The 23,062-nt window shown below is 45.2% G+C and overlaps 1 protein-coding gene across 1 annotated transcript in view; it reads right to left on the bottom strand.

The window, feature by feature from the left end:
* Window positions 1-1,086: 1,086 nt before the first annotated feature.
* The window catches only part of LOC143943406 (uncharacterized), a 60,043-nt gene continuing 38,067 nt past the window's right edge, over window positions 1,087-23,062 (bottom strand). The window contains 1 exon segment of the mRNA XM_077465134.1: window positions 1,087-1,998. Within this exon segment, the coding sequence (XP_077321260.1) occupies window positions 1,087-1,998 (912 nt within the window).

The following is a 23,062-nucleotide window of genomic DNA, read 5'->3' as shown; positions in this document are numbered from 1 at the left end:
ACGCAATCTACCTTCCCATGATTGACTGATGAATCACGCTAACCAGGTGGATGACAACCAACTTGTGACAAGTAGGCTGTATGAGCCCTCTGGAGCATGGCTGGAGTCTGCATTGTGACCCCTCTGATGCACTTATCATGTTACAATGCTCTGCAGGCTCAAATGCAAAATTGTAATACTTTTATTAATGTAAGTGTATGCATTCCATTTTGTGCCAAGGGTGGATTAAGCCTATAAATGACCAGATGCCAAATACCCCTTCACCCCAACTCTCTGACTGACCCTAACAATAATCCTCTCACTACCACCAATCCTCTGTTAAAATAACTTCCAAATATACAGTAGAGCTGCTGTACCTGTATTTTAACTACATACAGTATAAATAACTGATTACAACTTGATATCTGCCTCGGGAAATTCCCTTTTTCAGCAGCACTCTGAAGAGGCATTAATTGGGGCCTTCATTCATATATGCCGACAAGGCACATGCTGACGGGAGGCGACAGCAGAGAGATGATCACATTGGCTTGTTATTGTGTCTTTAGTATTTAATCACAGGCTGGGGGCCAGGGTGTGACCAGGATGTGACCAGGATGGGACCAGGATGTGACCAGGCTGCTTTGCAGAGAGAGAAGTCTGGTAACCAGGCATGTGTTGTAGAGCTATGTAAATCTCATGAATGTATGGACAAAAATATAAATTCATATTTACATTTCAAAATGTTAAGGTGTCATCCTAAGCCTTATATCATCCCACTGTGAGTCACTGACCTGGAACCACCATGCAGGATGGGAATTTATAATTTCCACCCATCTCTAATCTATACTGAAGCAGTCTACCATTTGCTTATCCCTTTTATGTTTAAACTGTGAAACATAGTGGTATGCAGAATCTAGACGTTATTGTCTTTGATCAGAGGCTACGGCTGTGGCTGGTGTCTAGCCAATCCCTGCATACCCAAAATCACAATGTGTTAAATGCCACCTTCTAGAAGAAAGCAGAAACAATGAAGACAGCCACGTAGGTGGTGGCCTCCAACACATTATCATCCTGGTGGTCTACCGTCACATCCAAAACAACATCAACCTAGCGATGTACCTGCACATCCAACACAACATCAACCTTGTGGTCTACCTTCATATTCAGCATAACATCAACCTGGCGATCTACCTTTGCATCCAATGCAATTTCAACCTGGCGATCTACCTTCACATCCAACCCAATTTCAACCTGGCGATCTACCTCCACATCCAACACAACATCAACCTTGTGATCTACCTTCACATTCAGCACAACATAAACCTGGCGATCTACCTTCAAATCCAACACAATTTCAACCTGGCAGTCTACCTTCACATCCAACACAACATCAACCTTGAGCTCTATCTTCACATCCAATGCAACATCAACCTGGCGGTCTACCTTCACATCCAACACAACATCAACCTGGAGCTCTACCTTCACATTCAATGCAACATCAACCTGGCGGTCTACCTTCACATCCAACACAACATCAACCTGGAGCTCTACCTTCACATCCAATGCAACATCAACCTGGAGCTCTACCTTCACATCCAATGCAACATCAACCTGGAGCTCTACCTTCACATCCAATGCAACATCAACCTGGCAGTCTACCTTCACATCCAATAGAACATCAACTTGGTGGTCTTCCTTCACATCCATTGCAACATCAACCTGGAGGTCTACCTTCACATCTAAGGCAACATGAATCTGGCGGTCTACCTTTACATCCAACACAACATCAACCTGGCGGTCTACCTTCACATCCAACACAACATCAACCTGGAGCTCTACCTTCACATCCAATGCAACATCAACCTGGCAGTCTACCTTCACATCCAATAGAAGATCAACTTGGTGGTCTTCCTTCACATCCATTGCAACATCAACCTGGAGGTCTACCTTCACATCTAAGGCAACATGAATCTGGCGGTCTACCTTTACATCCAACACAACATCAACCTGGCGGTCTACCTTTAACAAAAATGTTAGCACAAACTTGAAAGCCATCAAGGTCCCATGGGATGAGGATGACTACACCTGACACAATTCTATGGGGAGCACAGACTGCCCAATGCACCCAATTATGTTGGATAACTAAGTCTAAGCAAGTTTATGTTTATTACTACAGTGCCAGTGTGCTATACCCATCCTGACTGTGCTCTAGTCCGTGAACAAACAGTACTATAACCCCCGTACTGCTGAATTCCCTTGACCCTACTTTGGGGAGCTTAAGAAGAACACAAGAATAATTTGAAGTACGTGGATGCATACCGTATTCATGGTTCCATCCATGTAATAATAACCTCTATCCCATCCAGCCTATGCTACATGCTGCTCTGAAGTCTGGGATTATTAATATGTATTATATTTAATAAGGGTACAAGAGCAGGATCTCGTCTCAGATTATTACATCCTGATATATCTGAGGGTTCTTACTAATTCAAAGCTCTTGGTACGGTGAATAATCAGCACGTACTGTACATCACACAAGTAAATATTGTTTCAATACAATAACAGACATTTTTCTTGTGTGATGCTATTAAGAAGCTCCTCCGGTTTCCTCGGCATTCTGACAATAGCACTTTGTTAAGGCTCGCTGCTCCCATTTGCATTGGACGTCTATTCTGCATGTAGATTGATGAGTTTAATCAGCAAATCAGGAGCAAGGCTCGGCCATCAATCAATGTCACTTTCTTCCCTTATAATTTGTGATTTGCTTCCTGTCAGGGCAACGTGAAGATGTTTCTTAAAGGTGACGTTCAGGTGAAGCGGCGATTCAACATTTAGATCTGCCTTGATATTAAAATAAGCCCTGTCAATAGCAATGGAATGAAATGCGGTGAATAGAGTGTGTGAGAAGCTGATTGTGTGATGACTGCTGCGGAAAGAGATAAGTTGGCCATGGCAACCAATAAAGTTGCACATGGAAGAGGAAAGAAGCAATGTAATTGGGGCTAGGACCCCTTATTATGTCAATGTTTGTTTTTTCCTGTATTTTAAAATTTGAAGTAGATCTAAACCATAAATTGATGACCATTAATTTGCTAAATAATGGTATATCATATACAATTGCCATGCATTTTTTTAATCAATACAGTGAGTCCCGCAGCTAACATCCACAAGGGGGAGGTAGGCATAGGGACGGCATGACATGTGCTGGACTGCACAGTCGCGGTTTTAAGGGAGTCTGGCCGCTTTAATGGTTAGGGGTGAGCGGAGCCAGGGGTGGAGCCACGGCATCCAGTACGTGCTACCAGAGGCAATGCTAACAGTTTGAGAGCGGAGGAGGAAGCGATCCCCACCCACCCTCCCACCCACAGGGGTTGGTCACGGGTATGATGGTGTGTTCCGTTGGGCGGTTCTGGGGGCTTTAGATGAGGAAGTGAGGTACAGGTAAAAGGCCTGTTGTACCCATTCATGGGATGGGGGTGGTTTTATGTACTTCCAGGTTACGAGGGGTTAATCTGGAAGGGTTTAAAACGGGTAGGTCACTGCTACAGTTGGTTATAGCCTCCGAGACAGGGGTTGCCGTCTGGAGGTCAAGAGGTTACAATTGAAGTTGTTTTCAGTGACTATTTATGTTGTGATGCTACGTACCCATGACCCCTTGGAAAGGCTGGTAAAGTTTTACCATATTTAAATGTTTTGGAATTTATTAAAGATTATATTTTTGTTAATAAAGTTTAGGCCTGATGGTCATTTACTCCAAAATCTGTCCAGTCATTTGTTAAGAGGGACAGGGTTTGGGGGGGGAGGGGGGGTTGGCCGATCATGAGGGTTTTTGAGGTAATATAGAAATATAACACTGGGTTGAGTCCAACAAATGTCAAGTTTCAGTCTTTTTTCATCCTTGGCAGCATCTCAGTGCTTCTCCAATTACTTTGCAGTCACTTCCTGTCTTTGCACTTGCGTCTACGTTAGCGGAACATCATAGCTCTGGGACAGTAATGGTGGGCCTTGCCAATGCATTGTGTGTCAGCATGGCCACTTGTATTCATCACCACTTGGGATGAGCTTGGGTCCAGCTGGGGTTTGGTCTGAGCCTATGTTTAACTGGATCTGGAAGGAAAACTGGGCAGGGGGTGTTTGTGACATCATTAATGTAAAATGGCTGCATGGCCTTATTTGGTCAGTAACACCATGGATTCAGAACAAATCCAAGCTTATCCCTAGTGTTTATGACTACAACTGGTTGTGCTGACACACATTGAGCAGGCAAGAGCCAGCATCACTGGTCTAGAGCTATGATGTGCAGCTGACGTTAAAGTTCTGGGTTTAGTTTAGCAAAAATGGATGGGGATGGCATCATTGACCTAAAAAAAGCCACATGGCCATATTAGGTCAATAACAACATGGCTTCAGACCAAACCCAAGCTTATCACTAGTGGTGATTTCTACAATTGGAAATGCTGACACACATTGAGCAGTCCAGGGTCACCTTCACTGGTCCAGAGCTATGATGTGCAGCTGATGTGGGAGCAAGTACAGGTAGAAAGGAAGTAACTGCAAGGTAACTGAAGAAGCACTAAGGTACAAAGAAACACCCCATCACTACCCTGGACCAGTGATGGTGGACAGGGCCGTCCTTAATATTAATTGGACCCTGGGCAAAACTTTTCTTGGGTGCTCTGAGACAATAAATAGCAGATAGACTCAAAATCAGTTTACTGAATCAGATCAGGCAGCTATTGAGATTGGTTGCCAGAGGTTACAGTGTATCATTACCGCTCACTGACTGGTTTCTAGAGGTTACAGCTCACTGATTAGTTGCTAGAAGTTACAGCACATGATTTCTGCTTGTTGAGATTACTGTACAGTAATACTGCTCACTGATTCGTTGCTAGGTTACAGCGCATCATCTCCTCACTCCAGGGGTCATGCTATGCATATGGATGCGCCTTTATTTACATGTCTATGCAGCTATTTACATATGACAGCTGCTGCTATTTACATATGAATGCTGGTTAAGAGAGAAGGAAATGTAAACTGGGATAGTTGGAAAGTATGGAGGCAGCTGCTTTGGGCCCCACAACAATGACAGGGCCCAGGGCAGCTGCCCCTTTTGCCCTGCCTTAAAAACAGCCCTGATGGTGGACCTTGCCTGTGTCTTGTGTGTTGGCATGGCCACTTCTGCTGCTCAGAGAAGGTTTTTTTACCTTCAGGCATAGAATGCCTGAAGGTGAAAAACCTTGAGCCTTTAGAACCACTTTAAATGGCCACGTGGTCTTATTAGATCAATGACACTATGGGTTCGGACTGAAACCAAGCTTATCGATAGTGGGGAAGACTACAATTGGCCTTGCTGACATACACACTGAACAGCCAAGGTCCACCATTACTAGTCCAGAGCTACGATGTGCAGCTGACGTTGGAGCAAGTCCATGCAGACAGGTAGTAACTGCAAGGAGAGCGAAGAAGCACAAAGATACAAAAAAAAGAGGGAGCTAGCGCAGGAATGACAGCTTACTTCCTGGTTCAGCCAAACCCAAACTCACTCACTCACCAGTGATGGTGGACCTTGCCATATTGTACACAAGAATGGTAAATTATAGCCATCATGACCAAGGCCGTATCTGACAGGGTAACATTGCAGGAGTACAGATGAGACAGCCACAGAGTGTTGTCACCCCAAACCAGGAAGTGTCCAAAAAAAGACCTTCATGGCAGGATCACCAGGTGTTCTTTTCATTACCGCTGCAGTTTTATCATAAATATGGTCAAAAGTTTTCTTTTGACTCCTTAAATCTGCAGCTTTGGACTCACAAGTGTGACTCCAAAGTCACGCAATTCCCAGTGCGACTTTGAAGTCGCCCTTAGCCTGCCCCTATTTATATCCTGAGTCCCCTGCATTTTTTTCTGATTCTGCCTGATGAAAGAGCGCGGTCGTCCGACAATCTCGACCCGCACGCTCAAGAAACGCGTCGCATACCCGCTGACGTCACAGCCCCGCGCCCTGGTCGTCTCTGCCTCCCAAGCCTCGTTTTGAAGACCGCACATCTCGTGTCCACCACAAGCTGGCTGCTTCATACAAAACACCTGCAGTGGACAGCATGTGAGAGGAACAGGAACAACGCGATGAGATGACAGATGTGGACCGGACCACTGGCTGACGTCCCAAAAATCAGATATACCAGATGACCCCTGGTGTTTAATGCTTACCTTTTGCCTACTAAATGTGAGTGCAAAATTTTATGTTTTTGTACACTGAAAATAAAACCTTTTAAAAAAATCTGCACCCAGAGGCGCCCCTTTCTCTCCTTTTTCTCCTTTATCTACGACTTTGAAGTGTGACTTCTACACCCTATGGCACTCAAGTCACAAGAAAGTAAAAAAAAATGAGTGCAGGAACCTTTTTTTTTTTTTAAGAAACTGCAACTGAAGTTGCATAGATTGGAGCAGGTGTCATTGAAATAACTGGGTTGTAACTTGTCATATAACTTTATATGTCCAAAGTCACGTGAAAAGTCGCACTATTGAGAACGGAGCCTTAAAGCGTTACTAAACCCAGGACCCTGCATTCACTATAGCTGGTCTCCCACAATACACAGAACATGGAAATCCAATTATTTTAGTAAATATAAACTGCTAAATTCATTTTCTCAATAGCAGTATATAGCAGTCTTATGACATCTATCAGTGTCTGGTTAAAGCTTGTAGGAGGAGTTTTAAGTCTACCCTGAGGACCCCTGGCCCTCTGTCTGGACAGTGCTGATTGGCCCTGTGCTGATCACATGCACTCTCTCCAGCAATACACACCAAACTGAGCATGTGCAGATTATCCCCCAAGGCGCTGTTCTATCAGGAGATTAATTGGGGACAATGGAAGAAGGGGAGGATCAGAGAAGACTTGATCAAACAGCATTTTTATGCAATGCTGAGGATTAACCCCTTAGATTCCACAGTGAGTATAACAAGCATGCTTTACTGCATTTACAGACTGATTTTACTATTGTGGGTTTAGTAACACTTTAATGAAAATAATTCCTGGTGATCCTACCATAAAGGTATTTTCAATCCCACCCCCTAGTTATTTATTTATTTTTAAACCCCTACTTACCTGGTGGTGAGTTCTGCACATTTCAGATACTCACCCACCCAGTGGATTCAGAATTCTCCATCTGAGATTCTCTTTATTGGCAACGCTGGGTCCCACGCCACCATGTTTTAGTGTGATGTCATTGAGTTAATCTGAAAAATTCTGAAAAAAAAAAACATCAATTGCAGCCTCACTGTACCATCAATCACAGCCACTATGCCCATCAGTTGCTGCCACTGTGCCATCAAACGCAGCCACTGTGCCCAGAAAAAGCAGCCACGGTGTCCATCAATTGCCACCATTGTACCATCAAACTCAGCCACTGTGCCAAACGCAGCCACTGCACCCATCGATTGCCACCAGTGTACCATCAAACACAGCCACTGTGCCATCAAATGCAACCACTGTGACCATCAATTATTGCTGCCGCTGTGTCATCAAATGCAGCCACTATGCCCATCAATTACTGCTGCCACTGTGCCCATCAATTGTTGCTGCCACTGTGTCATCAAATGCAGCCACTGTGTCCATCAATTGCCACCAGGGTACCATCAAACACAGCCACTGTGCCATCAAACGCAGCCACTGTGCCAATCAATTATTGCTGCCACTGTGTCATCAAATGCAGCCACTGTGCCTATCAATTACTGATGCCACTGTGCCCATCAAACGCAGCCACTGTGCCATATCAAATGCTTCCACTGTGCCATCAAATGCTGCCACACTGCCCCATCAAATACAGCTACTGTGCCCATCTTATGTAGCCACTGTGCCCCATCAAATGCAGTCACTGTGCCCATCATATGCAGCCTCACTGTGCCCCATCAAATGCAGCCTCACTGTCCCATCAAATGCAGCCTCACTGTCCCATCAAATGCATCCTCACTGTCCAATCAAATACAACATCACTGTGCCCCATCATATGCAGCCTCACTGTGCCCCATCATATGCAGCCTCACTGTGCCCCATCATATGCAGCCTCACCGTGCCCCATCAAATGCAGCCTCACTGTGCCGCATCAAATGCAGCCTCACTGTGCCTCATCAAATGCAACCTCACTGTGCCCTATCAAATGCAGCCTCACTGTCCCATAAAATGCAGCATGACTGTGCCCCATCATATGCAGCCTCACTGTGCCCCATCATATGCAGCCTCATTGTGCCCCATCATATGCAGCCTCACCGTGCCCCATCAAATGCAGCCTCACTGTCCAATCAAATGCAACCTCACTGTGCCTCATCATATGCAGCCTCACTTACTTACCTTACAGGTAGCTCCATTCGGGCCATGTGTTCCATGGAGCTGCCTGTGTCACTTCCGGTTCACCACTAGCAAATGGAAACTGGAAGTGACCAGTTAACTAGAAGAACAAAGCTCCCGCCCATAGTAATACTATGGGCGGAAGCTGTTCGGCACTTTGGAATGTGCCGCAAAGCAGGTCAAAAGCCTGCAAATTAAGGGCCTCGTCTGCAATCTCGTTATTTTATTGATTGTTTTACATTTCTTTTGTTACTACATTAGAAAATTACTAACATACTAGCACCCTACTCACTTTTAATATTGCTTTGTGGTATCCAGTTCCGTTTCTACATCAAATCGCCACTTTATAAAAAAATGTTTACATGAGTTTTCATTTTGCTTGTGGGCATTTGAAGCCCACAAGCAATCATTTCCTTGTTCCATTCGATTAGAACTACCAGCATGCCTTGCTGGTTCCTCCGCATGCTCAATGGAAACAGAGCAGATCGGTGTAAACCTCTCTGTTGCCATCACAACGGGTGGCATCTTCCGAAGCTCCCACCCCCGTTGTGATGTCACGCGAGATATCGCTTCGGCTAGGCGCACTGACTCCTGGGATGAATTACACAAGATCCCAGGAGACAGTGCAGAGAACAAAACGTAAATGATGCTGATACCCGCACTAACCCCGCCCACAGCCGCAGGGAAAAAAACAGTAGGACCACAAACCCCAGCAGATATCAAAAGGTAGGAGGAAAAAAAAATAAAAAAACGGCCACTGAGCACTCTTTAAAGCAGGGATATGCAATTAGCGGACCTCCAGCTGTTGCAGAACTACAATCCCCATGAGGCATAGCAAGACCCTTAGAGCCACAAGCAGGACAGCAGGCAGAGGCATGATGGGACTTGTAGTTTCGCAACAGCTGGAGGTCCGCTAATTGCATATCCCTGCTTTAAAGGATGTTAAAAGCAATGACATTAACATAGAAAAGTGTGTGCGGAACCGCTTTAAGAAGGAGACCCCTTCACTTAATAGCACACTTTATAAAGAGAGATAGGATGCTGTGCGGGAGTTAATGTCCTGCTAATCAGGTCTCTGCTATCAGTGGATGGCTCACATTAGCTACAGAGTAGCAGTGCAAGTTAACAGAAGCCATGCAGCTTCCCCATCCGGCAGCGGTGCAGCGGCCAGCTCCATTCACAATTAGCTGTAATAATTCAAAGCAGGCAGTTGTCCTGGAACGTGACTCTGCAGAAGTGCATGATCACACTAATGGAGACACTGAAGAATCTCCAGAGACCCACGGGCTACTTTCAGCTTTCCAGATTGGTGACTGAGCGGAGCCCTCTTGCTTGCTGCAGATTAATCAAATATTCCTCCAGCCTCTAATTGGATGACAATCAGTTTCAGAGTCTGTGATAGGGGAAGCTCCCCTTTCCTGCCTTCTTATTCCGACTCCTGCCATACCTTCTCCTCCGCGCCATGTTAACGCTTTCCTGCCGGGCATCTACCACCTGCAGGTGAAATTCCTCATGGAAATAAAGCAAAACAGCATAGCGTGTGTTCAAACAGACCAACGTGTTCATCGTTCCCTTCTATGGCTGCTGTAAGCTGAATTCTGATTGGCTGATGTGTGTTGTAAAAACACAAAAAGGTTACAGTTAAAGGGGTGTTCCCTTTTACGCAACAAATATGTTACCCCAACATTTTATTTCCTGATATGTGCCTGTTGGGGGACATTTTGGGATTCCCTTACAGGAGGAAAGAAGGCCTGTTTTAAAGGGATCTCCATACAGGACCAAAACTCTCTCTTGACTTTGCACTTTGGATATACATCTTGGGGTAACTATGTGAAATGTTTGTGCCATGTTTATATATATACCATGTGTGCATACAATAGCCTATACATATACTTACAGTGTGTTTTCCCCAGCAGACTGCCCCTCTGAAGAAGAACCCATTAGGTTGGGTTGAAACGCGTCAGATATTTTTTTTACACCTTGGACAACTATTTGTATGAAATCTCAGTCTGTAATGTATATCCACATTTTTTTACAATATTATTGTCCTGCTGGAGCTCATTTTTTAATTTCTATGTTTATATTTTCCCTTTTTTTATTAATAAACTTTGGATTATTTACAAATATGATTTGACCCATAATTCTGCTGCCTAAAAATCCAATTTCTGGGGAAGCATTTCCCAATTTTTTTTTTTTTTTTTTTTATATGTGCCTGTTGTACCATGTACTTGTGTTAAAAAGTATCCTAATCCCTTTGTGTTGCTTCCTGTGTGTGAAATACCTCGTGTTCCTGCCAGTCCCCCTGTTCTCCTATTTCAAACTGACCACACTGAGCATAGAAGCACATACACCAAAGCCTGATCAGTTTTCTGGCTGTGCTGGGAGCTCAGCCTGCCCATCCTCCAATGATCAGATTTGTGCTGAGACTCCCTCCCTGCACAGCCATTCACTGGGAAGGTCAGTGCACTGCTGTTTCTCCACCCCTCTACATGGGGATCTATATGATCCCTTTTTTTAAAACAAGGAAAAAAGTTATTTATAATGTGTGTGTGTGTGTGTGTGTGTGTGTGTGTGTATATATATATATATATATATATATATATATATATACATTTATATATATACACACACACTATATTACCAAAAGTATTGGCACATCTGCCTTTACACATGTACTTTAATAGCATGCCAGTCTTCATCCGTAGTGTTCAATAATGAGTTGCCCCCCCCTTTGCAGCTATAACAGCTTCAACTCTTCTGGAAAGGCCGTCCACAAGGTTTAGGAGTGTGTCTATGGGAATGTTTGACCATTTTTCCAGAAGCGCATTTTTGAGGTCAGACACTGATGTTGGACTAGAAGGCCTGGCTCGCAGTCTCCACTCTAATTCATCCCAAAGGTGTTCTATCAGGTTGAGGTCAGGTGCAGGCCAGTCAAGTTCCTCCACCCCAAACTCGCTCATCCACACTATATTGAAAAAAGTATCGGGCCACTGGTCCAAATCATTTGGTGGAGGGGGGATTATGGTGCTGGGGGTTATTTTTCAGAGGTTGGGCTTGGCCGCTTAGTTCCAGTGAAGGGAACTCTTTAGGCATCAGTTTTCCAAGACATTTTGGACAATTTCATGCTCCTAACTTTGTGGGAACAGTTTGGAGATGGCCCCTTCTTGTTCCAACATGACTGCCCACCAGTGCACAAAGCAAGATCCATAAAGACATGGATGAGTGAGTTTGGGGTGGAGGAACTTGACTGGCCTACACAGAGTCCTGACCTCAACCTGATGGGATGAATTAGAGCGGAGACCGCGAGCCAAAGCTTCTTGTCCAACATCAGTGCCTGACCTCACAAAATCACTTCTGGAAGAATCATCAAGCGTTCCCATAAACACACTCCTAAACCTTGTGGACAACCATCCCCCTTTCACATGGGCACTGTCAGGTATTTTCCCTTTTTGTGATTGCAGTGTGATGAAATCTCTTTACAAACAGCCTTGCAGGAGGCAAAATACTGTATCACCTCCTAATTACCTGCTAGCCAAAGGAAAACTTCTACTGATGATGAAGTGGTCTACCACCAGTCAAAAGTCGACATTATTTCCCATGTGAAAGAAATTCCCCAAAGTGAGGGCAGATATCCTTTTAGACAGTGAGCCAATGAGGAGAGAATAGGGGTGGGGCTGAGCTGCGGCTCTGTGTGTGAATGGACATGCAGAGCGGCAACTCAGGAGCAGGCCTCCTCTTCCCAATGATTTTGGTCTCCACGCGTTACCCCCGGTGAAGTGTATGAGGTGACATTTATGTCTATACCTCTTTGCTACCAATACACGGTTGCTAGAATTGATAGATTCTGCCTCCCTATCTACACGGTGATTCTCTGGTGATCATCTAGGAGATATCAATGTGGGGATACTCTTATGCTGACAAGATAGTGAGACCTGTTCTTTTCAACTACCCCTAAGTGTGTCCCGATGAAGCAAAATAGTGAAACGCGTTGACGCACAGGGACTCACTGCTGTCTATTTGGTGTCAACCTTCTGTTTACATCATATATTCATGACCATCATGTGTTCATTGTATGTTTTTTAATTCTTTTTCTACTTGACTTGTCTGATGTGATTCATTGTTAACCACTTTCAGCCCTGGACCATTTTGCTGGCTTAAGACCAGACCACTTTTTGCGATTCGGCACTGCGTCGCTTTAACTGACAATTGCGCAGTCGTGCGACGTGGCTCCTAAACAAAATTGGCGTTCTTTTTTCCCCACAAATAGAGCTTTCTTTTGGTGGTATTTGATCACCTCTGCTGTTTTTATTTTTTGAGCTATAAACAAAAATAGAGCGACAATTTTGAAAAAAAATCATTTTTTTTTACTTTTTGTTATAATAAGTATCCCCCAAAAATATATAAAAAAAACATTTTTTCCCCTCAGTTTAGGCCGATACGTATTCTTCTACATATTTTTGGTAAAAAAATCGCAATAAGCCATTATTGATTGGTTTGCGCAAAAGTTATAGCGTTTACAAAATAGGGGATAGTTTTATGGCATTTTTATTAATAATTTTTTTTACTAGTAATGGCGGCGATCAGCGATTTTTATTGTGACTGCGACATTACGGCGGACACATCAGACATTTTTTACACATTTTTGGGACCATTGTCATTTATACAGCAATCAGTGCTAAACAAATGCAGTGATTCCTGTGTAAATGACACTGGCAGTGAAGGGGTTAACCAGGGGGTGGCAGTGTAGGGGTTAAGTGTTCCTAGGGGCGTGTTACTAACTATGGGGGGGGCTGGGCTTTGTGTTAGTGAACACTGATCTCTGATCCAATCACATGGAGCAGAGATCAGTGTTACTTGTTGCTAGGCAGAACGGGGAGATGCTGTTTACAAGGGCATCTCCCCATTCAGCCTCCCTGTGAGACGATCGCGGGTATCCCCACGGCGATCGAGTCTGCGGGGCCAGACTCACGGGGCTCCCGACTGGCACGCGAGCGCGCCACTGGCAGCGCGCATGCGATGACAGTGCAGCATATAAAAATGGACGTACCTGTATGCCAGTATGCCTGCCCGTGCCATTCTGCCAACGTACATCGTCGTGCGCCAGTCGAGAACTGGTTAATAAAGTACCAATTTTACTATAATCTCGTCCATCTTGCCTATAAAGTCATATTTAGAGAATTTATTGGCTCTCGACCTTTCTTCTTCAAATTCAGTGGTCTTAAGGTTATGGCTGATCGGTCATTAGGAAAAAAATCCCTTTTCAACCATTGATAGGGATTTAATTGAAGATAAGGCTCGGTGGGGAAAGGACACAAACAATAAGACCTCAATTTTAATTCAGTGCATTTGTCCCAATGCATGTGCCCCCTTCTGAGGAAAAGCCCGGCATCTATCTGCTTTGGGTTATGATTTGAGAAATTGGGACCCCTTGATCTTGGCCAAATTCCTGTCCTTTGCTGAAGAACATGTGGGCATCATGGTGGGCAGAGGGGTGAAGATGGACTTTTCCAGTCCCCCATCTCTAGAAATTTCAGCCCTTATATCTAGAGCTCCAGGCTGGTATAGTTAGAGGGATTGCATATTCATTTTAAAAATCAAAAATCATATTAATAATATGTAAAGAAATAAAAAAAATGGTGGATCCAGTTTGGTAAGTCAAACTATGGATTGGATACCTATTGGCTGATAATTTTTTACCTTTCCAATTGGAGACCAACAGATCTTTTTGCTCATTTCTACTACATTTTGAACAGACACGAATTCACATTTTTCAACATAGTTAAGCAGAATAGTTAAATAAAATCATTGAAATAATTGACGTAAATGTTTAGAAGTGTACAATCCCCGCCAAGACAATCGGCTCACATACAATATTACCCATCCTGCCTGGAGGCCTATTCATGTGAGGAACCAGCTCGTTCATTAAACTAAACATAGAAAAGTCATTGATTTGAATGATACAATGTATCTTCCAGTACAGGATATGCTCGGAAGGTCATCCGCACAGAGTTCTGGGTCTCTGGTACCTGAAATGCATCATAGAAACTGCCACAAATCTGTAATTAACTGGCAGTTCCCCCAGCTCCTGAGCCGGAGGTGAGCGGAATAGTAATGCCTCATTAATGTCAGAGGGGAAGATCCCATGCAGTCAAATTCTAAAAAAGGCCCTGTATGCCGATGATGAATGTTATGCTATATTGACAGCGTAAAGGATTACCCTCCTTGAGCTAGAATCTCAGTTCCATCGCCTAATGTAAATGTTAGTCTATCAAATATGGGAGAGACTGAAATAACCCTTAAAGAAGAACTCTACTATTTACTGTATAGCTTAAGTGGCTACACAACTTAACCCTAATAAAATAGGGGAGAAACAAGCACCTTCCTTGTAGGTGCTTGTTCAAAATTAAATGCCTCGTTGAGGCCGGGGGGGGGGGGGGTACAGTGGCATTGAGGTGGAAAATCCATTTCAATTCACTCTGTAACAACAGTTTATTATAATCACCACCTCTAGGGTTGGTGGGAATATGGTCCAGGGCCAGAAAGCGTGTTTTTGGAATATGATCAGGATGGACTAAACGGTAGACATGTGCAAAAGGAAAAAATTAGTTTAGTCTAGTTTCGTTTTAATTCGTTAATTCATTAATTTCGTTTAGTTATATTCGTTAACTTCCTTAAATTCGTTTTCAGATTTCGTTTAGTTTTCTTCTCGAATTCGAAAAATCGGCCACATTTGAAAATATTTCAACCAAATTCGAACATATTTCTACCGGATTCGACATTATTTCAACCGCATTCGAAATGATTTCAACATGATTCGACATTATTTCCACTGCATTCGAAAATATTTTGTGACCCGAATTTAGGGCGATGTATCTCGGGGTCTCTTGGTGCTAGAAACTCCAAATTTGGATATGTTGTAGTGCTAGTACTATTGTATTTGCATACCAAATTTGGGGTTTCTAGCTATAAGTGACCCCAAGATATGTGGCCCCAAAATCGGGTGGCAAAATGTAATTCTCTGCTGCAGAAAAGTGCTTGACATTTTGTGACCCAAATTTGGGGCCACGTATCTCGGGATCACTTGGTGCTAGAAACTCCAAATTTGGTATGCAAACACAATAGCACTACAACATATCCAAACTTGGAGTTTCTAGCACTAAGTGACCCCGAGATACATGGCCCTAAAGTCGGGTCACAAAATATTTTCGAATGCGGTTGAAATAATGTCGAATCATGTTGAAATAATTTCGAATGTGGTTGAAATAATTTCGAATCATGTTGAAATCATTTCGAATCCGGTATTGAGTCGAATTTCGGCCGAATTCGGTTGAATTCGTTAGCATTGTAATTCGGTAATTCGGATGCATCCGAATGTCCGAATAATGAAAATTCGTCCGAATTTCGAATAGGAAGGAAACGAAATGCATATGTCTACTATACGGCAGTGTCGTCAAATAGGAAGGTCGGGATCTTTTGTATTAATACTAATGATATGACGGTAAATTAGTTTCCAAAAAGTTAACTTTGTTTTTCCTACATAATAACAGACACATTCACATGTCAGGAGATATACTACACCAATAGTGCGACAATTGACATAATGCTGTGGATGAAAAGAATGCCCATTGGGCAACGCTACTTGTTTAACAGTATTCATATATTTACAGTATCCGCAATTCCCACAATGAAAAGTGCAGCGGAATTTGGTTGTATTAAAAGTATTTCTGGAGTATTCACTGTAAACAAGTTTGTCACATATAGATGGAGCTCTCCTATACCTGAGAAGTGGCTGTGGAGGTACAAAAGGTGCGAGAGAATGATCTGTGGTAAGTATCTGCCAATATTTGGAAAGTATGTGTTTGATCTGGTGATGCTGTAGACCAGGGGTCTCAAACTGGCGGCCCTCCAGCTGTTGCAAAACTACAAGTCCCATCATGCCTCTGCCTGTGGGAGTCAGGCTTGTAACTGTCAGCCATTCAATGCCTTATGTTTTTGCATGGAGGTCACTTCTAGATCTGACCTTGGCCTTTTTGTATGCAATTTTAAGTATTTTTTTTGGAGTAGCCCCTAGCTTGGAGTCCGTCTCTCAATAGAGCAGCTTCCTGTTCAAAGAAGGTGTCGGTGGAACAATTTCGTTGTGCTCGCAAATACTGCGCAAATGGGATAGACTGAAGTAACAGTTTGGGGTGGAAGCTGGTTGCTGACAGAATGGTATTGCCGGCAGTCTGCTTTCTGAATAATTTGCTTTGAAGAGAGCCATGATTGTCCTTAATAATAGTTAGGTCCAAAAAAGATATAGTGGACGATTTCATACGACATGGTGAAATGTAAGTTGAGTGTGTTATTGGAGTTCAAAAATTGTAAGAATCCATGTAGTAGATCTACAGGGCCAGTCCAAAGCAACAAAATGTCATCGATGTAGCGAGGCCAAGTCGCCACATGGTGACAAAAACAAGCTGCTTGTGGGTCCATAAAAAGTGAGCGTTCCCACTCCCCCAGGTACAGATTGGCGTATGCCGGGGCACAACAGGTGCCCATGGCAATGCCCTGTAACTGGTGGTAGTGGGAACCACTGAATGAAAAAAAATTGTAAGTATAAATTCTGGAGCATGGATAATGAACTCAGACAGCTGGAGAGAATATAGCTGGCTAGTAGATAAGATGTGATGGATAGTGGTGAGACCTAATTGGTGGGGAATAGAGTTGTATAGGGAGGCCCCCAAGGATGCGAAGTAAGTGAGAAGTATCCTGAACGTAAAAGGGTAACACACCTACTAGCAGTTGTAAAAGTTTGTCAATATATTTACTGAGATTGTCAGTGAGACTGCCACGGCCAGAAACAATAGCTCGGCCGGGAGGATTTTTTAAGTTTTTGAGCACTTTAGGTAGTGCATAGAATGTGGCTTCTCGTGGGAAAGCCTTTCTAATAAAATCATGGGTGGATTTGTCAATAACATGTTGGAGAAAAGTTGTATCGACCAAGGAATAAAATTGTTGAGTATACCCATCAATAAGGGAGCTCGGGATTGGTTTATACCAATCTGTGTTGGAAAGAATATCTAAACACATAGTTTAGTAGTCGGAGCTGTTTTGGACGACTATATTACCCCCCTTATCTGCCGGTTTTATAACAATAGAGGGATTTTGTTTTAAACTTTGGAGTGCAAGGTGCTGATTATAAGTAAGATTTTTGATGCTACGAGAAGTGGATTTGAGGCTCCTTAATTCCTGAGTGACAAGTTTAAAAAAAATGGCTGCATTGGAATTGGTACTAGGAGGGGGATATAAACTTGACTTCTTTTTAATCGAGGTGTCAGGCCTAACTAGCAGTGAACTAGAGGCACTGTCAACCTGGACAAGAATACTATCAAGATCTAAGGTACCGATAAGGTCAGTGGGTTTGTTTTCTCGTCTTAGCCCTTGTACACACGGTCTGAGATTCCGACGGAATGTGTCCTATCGGACTGTTTTGTTGGATAATCCAACTGTGTGTGGTCTCCATCGGACTGTTTCCGTCGGAGTATCCGACGGACCAAGTTTTCCAACTTGTCCGTAAAATTTTCAGACAAAATGCTCCGATCGGACATATTCCAACCATGTGTAACCTACTATGACGGACAAAGTGCCACGCATGCTCAGATGAAATTCCTAGACCAAAGCTATTGGCTACTAGTCTGAATGTAGTCCCGTCGTGACGAAATAACATCATCACGTTATGAACAATCGGATTTTCAGACAACTTTGTCCTACCGTGTATATGCAACAGTTTCGGACAAAATCCGTCGGACAAAATTCGTCGGAACAAAATCCGTCGGACAAAATCCAACGAATTTGGTTGTCAGAATGTCCAACCGCGTGTACAAGGGCTAAGAGATCAATGAGATCCTGAACTGCGGCAGCCTCAATGGCCATGTGTAGTGAAGGGTCAGTGAATGGTGCTTGGGAATAGATGGATTGTAGTAAAAGTTTACAGATAAAGAGATGAATATCCTTAATGACAGAAAATGTGTAAATTTGTGAAACAAAAAAATGAGACCTTTTTCTAATACTGAGATCTCATGGGTGGAAAGATGGTGAGTAGAGCGTTAATGAGGTTTAATGAGGGTGAGGTGACAGTGGTTGTTTTTTGGACTTGTGAGCTTGAGGTGAAGGGGCCCCAAGCACATAAGACTACTGTGCACTTTCCATGGGCGCTCATGAATTAAAGCAGAGTTCCACCCGAAAGTGAAACTTCCGCTTTAAGCACTCCTCGCCCCCTGACATGCCACATTGGGCATGTCATTTTTTTGGGAGGGTGTGCACCTTCTTTTTAGTGGGACTTCCTGTCCCACCTCCTCCTTCCTCTTTTTGGCCGCCTAGGCGACTCCTCCACTCGCCCTAGGCGGCCCCTCCTTCCCAGCAATCTTCTGGGAAACAACAGGTCCCAGAAGATTGGCTGGCCAACAGCAGAGCGCAACGTGTCTCACTCAGTGCGCGCCCGGCCGTAAAGGCGTAAGCTGTCATGGCCAGGTGCCCACAATTGCTATGACAATTGCTATGACGGTGCCGAGGAGAGGAAGGGGAGAGGAGCGAGGCTCCGGGCGGCCACATCGCTGGACTATGGGACAGGTGAGTGTCTGTTTATTAAAAATCCCCAGCTATGCTTTTTGTAGCTGCTGACTTTTAATAAACTAAAAAACAGGTTGAACTCTGCTTTAAGATGGCCCTGCATTAACATACATGGAAGAGTTAAAAGAGCAGTATTTTTTGGCCATACTTATCTTGAGGGTCACAGTACTTTGGCTCTCCTATGACCCACAGCCAGCTTACAGCAGGCTATTGCTTACTGCCAAGTTGAGGTAGCAGAGCGGTTCCAAGATTGCCAGGATCCACCCAGCTGCCTGATTGACAGTGGCTCAGCCTCTCAGTGTGTGAATGAGAGCCAAAGCTGCACCCGCCCCCCTATCCTGCTAGGTGCTCCAGTGAGCACCAGAGGAGTAGAGATGAGCCCGAGGTTCATGTCGAACGCAGGTTCGACTCGAACATTGGGTGTTCGCTGAATAGCGAACAATTTGGGGTGTTCCTGGCAAATTTGAAAGCCGCAGAACACCCTTTAAAAGTCTATGGGAGAAATCAAAAGTGATTTTAAAAGCTTATATGCATGGTGTTCCTATGGCTTTCCCGGGGCGTCATGGGGGGCAGGGCCACTTGTTTACGTAACGAGGTTGCATGCTTAGATAAGGCTCTGGTATGGATTTTTGGGGGGACCCCCACGCCATTTTTTTTTATTTGACGCGGGGTTCCCCTTAAATTCCACACCAGACCTGAAGGGCCTGGTATGGAATTTGGGGGGGGGGGGGCCCACGCAATTTTTTTTTATTTTGGTTCGGGTTACCCTTAATATTCATACCAGACCCAGGGACTGGTAATGGACTGGGGGGATCCCATGCCGTTTTTTTCCAATGACTGATGTAGGGCAGCTGTATCATCACACTGATGCAGCAGCATAGATGTGTATGAGGTTTTTTTTTTTTTTTTATTAACCCCCATACATCTCTTATTAAATAAGAAGGTATGGATTTCATTGCATACCACTGAGTTTATCGCTACATCCCTAGGGTGCCTCCAGAGGTTATCAGAGGTTTCTTGGGATGTGACTGATTGACTTCCCATTTGATGATGCCTGCATAGTTCCAGGGCCAACACCGCTTGGCAAAGCCAGCAGCATGACACCAATGATAGCTGTAAAGCCAGCAGCGTGACCACCATGTAAGGGCATTTTTCACATTGGACCACAATGAGACCTCAAAATTAGGGATTTCTCTGGGGTCAAAGGGTTAAGAAAGCCTGTCTAGTAAAAAATGCTATGGTGGAATTGCAAAAACCTGAGACAGCAATGTAACTAGCTACAACCAGAGCTGGTGCACGGATTTTTAACACCTTAGGCGAAACCTCATTTTGGCCCCACCCTTGGCCCCTGGCTCCACCCCTGACCCCACCCCCTTTCCCCTGCCCATGTAAACCCCACCTTTTTAATGAAGCGCCCATCAAATGCAGCCTAACAGCGTCCATCAATTGCAGCCTCACCAGCGCCCATCAATTGCAGCCTCACCAGCGCCCATCAAATGCCGCCAACCAGCGCCCATCAATTGTAGCCTCACCAGCGCCCATCAAATGCAGCCCACCAGTGCCTATCAAATGCAGCCTCACCAGCGCCCATCAAATGCATCTTCACCAGTGCCCATGAATGCAGCCCACCAGTGCCCATCAAATGCAGCCTCACCAGTGCCCATCAAATTCAGCCTCACCAGCGCCCATCAAATGCATCTTCACCAGTGCCCATCAAATGCATCTTCACCAGCGCCCATCAAAAGCAGCCTCACCAGTAGTGATGGACGAACTTCCGACGGGACGTTTCGCGAACGCGAAACGCGAACGGGCACAAACGTTCGCGAAAACGACCGTTCGCCGCGGGCTCCATTGACTTCAATGGGAGACGAATTTCGCAAACCTTTAGGTCGAATTTGCGGCCACGTGGTAATTATTAGGGGGTAGCACGTAGTCCCACCACCTGGACAATAGCATAATACATGTATGAGGTGAATTTGGGATCGATAACTACAAGCATTTTTTTTTTATTTGGGAAATTGTTCTGACAATTCAGGACTATGGAGCTAATGAAGGCAATGGAGGAGAGGGAAGGTCAGGGACCAGGGTAGGCAAACAAGAGGGTGCAGGAGATACAGAGCACTGACAGCAGCACCGTAATACAGAGCACTGACATCAGCACCGTGACATACAGCGCTGACAGCAGCTCCGTGACATACAGCGCTGACAGCAGCACCGTGACATACAGCGCTGACAGCAGCTCCGTGACATACAGCGCTGACAGCAGCTCCGTGACATACAGCGCTGACAGCAGCACCGTGACATACAGCGCTGACAGCAGCTCCGTGACATACAGCGCTGACAGCAGCTCCGTGACATACAGCGCTGACAGCAGCTCCGTGACATACAGCACTGACAGCAGCTCCGTGACATACAGCGCTGACAGCAGCTCCGTGACATACAGCGCTGACAGCAGCACCGTGACATACAGCGCTGACAGCAGCTCCGTGACATACAGCGCTGACAGCAGCTCCGTGACATACAGCGCTGACAGCAGCTCCGTGACATACAGCACTGACAGCAGCTCCGTGACATACAGCGCTGACAGCAGCTCCGTGACATACAGCGCTGACAGCAGCACCGTGACATACAGCGCTGACAGCAGCTCCGTGACATACAGCGCTGACAGCAGCTCCGTGACATACAGCGCTGACAGCAGCTCCGTGACATACAGCGCTGACAGCAGCTCCGTGACATACAGCGCTGACAGCAGCTCCGTGACATACAGCGCTGACAGCAGCTCCGTGACATACAGCGCTGACAGCAGCTCCGTGACATACAGCGCTGACAGCAGCTCCGTGACATACAGCGCTGACAGCAGCTCCGTGACATACAGCGCTGACAGCAGCACCGTAAGCAGCCCCAGGAGGAAGTCAGCACAGCACAGGGATGGTGTGATCCCCTCATAATAAGAACCCCCAGGAGGAAGTCAGCACAGCACAGGGATGGTGTGATCCCCTCATAATAAGAACCCCCAGGAGGAAGTCAGCACAGCACAGGGATGGTGGGAGCCCCTCATAATAAGAACACCCAGGAGGAAGTCAGCACAGCACAGGGATGGTGGGAACCCCTCATAATAAGCAGCCCCAGTAGAAATATGACACCGCTCAACCTCTTCAAAGAGGAGGGTAGGGGCATATAGTACGGTGTGCTTTTTTGGGTCAGGGAAGTGAGCCAAATGAATTAAGAAGGTCTGTGTGCTTGATTCCAAAAATTGTTTATAGACATATACATGGTCTACTGATCACATGTGTTGAATTCCTCCGAGATCCATGCCTCATTCATTTTTAGAAATGTGAGGTAGTTAACACTGTGGTGAGCTAGGCGAGTACGCTTATCGGTCACAATCCCCCCTGCTGCGCTGAACGTCCTTTCGGACAGGACACTGGATGAGGGGCAAGCCAACAGTTCGATTGCAAATTGGGCAAGCTCTGGCCAGAGGTCAAGCCTGCCCACCCAGTAGTCTAGGGGTTCATCACTCCTCAGAGCGTCCACATCGGCCGTTAACCCAATGTAGTCGGACACCTGACGGTCTAGGCGTTCCCTGATGCTGGATCCGGATGACACCTGTCGATGGGTCGGCTGAAAGAATGACCTCATATCCGAAGTCACCAACACATCTTCAAACCGGCCTCTTCTTGCAGGCGCTGTTGGATTGGTACCCGCAAATCCTTCTCTGGGAGTGGGAATTGCTCCTCTGCCAGCGCACGCAAAAGCAGAATGCAGCATTTCTCGAAGCAAGGCCTGGAAGTGCTGCATTCTGACAGCCCTCTGCGACGGCGGTAACATTTCCGCCATTTTGTGTTTGTACCGGGGGTCTAAGTACGTTGCCACCCAGTACTGGTCCTTGACCCTCATGCTTTTTATACGGGGGTCCCTATTAAAACACTGGAGCATGAAGGCCCCCATTTGCACTAAAGTGGAAGCGGTGTGGTGGCCTGGCTCCTGCTCATCATCCAGGATAATGTCGTCCTCTTCATTCTCCTCTCCCCATCCTCGCACAACAGGGATCCCAGAAAGGTTTAAAGCATGCTCTTCTTGCTCCTGCTCATCCGCCCCGGCACCATCCTCCTCTGACTCCTCATCAGACTC

The sequence above is a fragment of the Lithobates pipiens genome, unplaced genomic scaffold, assembly GCF_037356315.1.
Source record: "Lithobates pipiens isolate NorthernLeopardFrog02 unplaced genomic scaffold, aLitPip1_a1.2 Scaffold_30, whole genome shotgun sequence".
NCBI classification, from domain to species: Eukaryota; Metazoa; Chordata; class Amphibia; order Anura; family Ranidae; genus Lithobates; species Lithobates pipiens.
The sequence above is the reverse complement of the archived record's forward strand: the minus strand, read 5'-3'. Positions and strand labels throughout refer to the sequence as shown.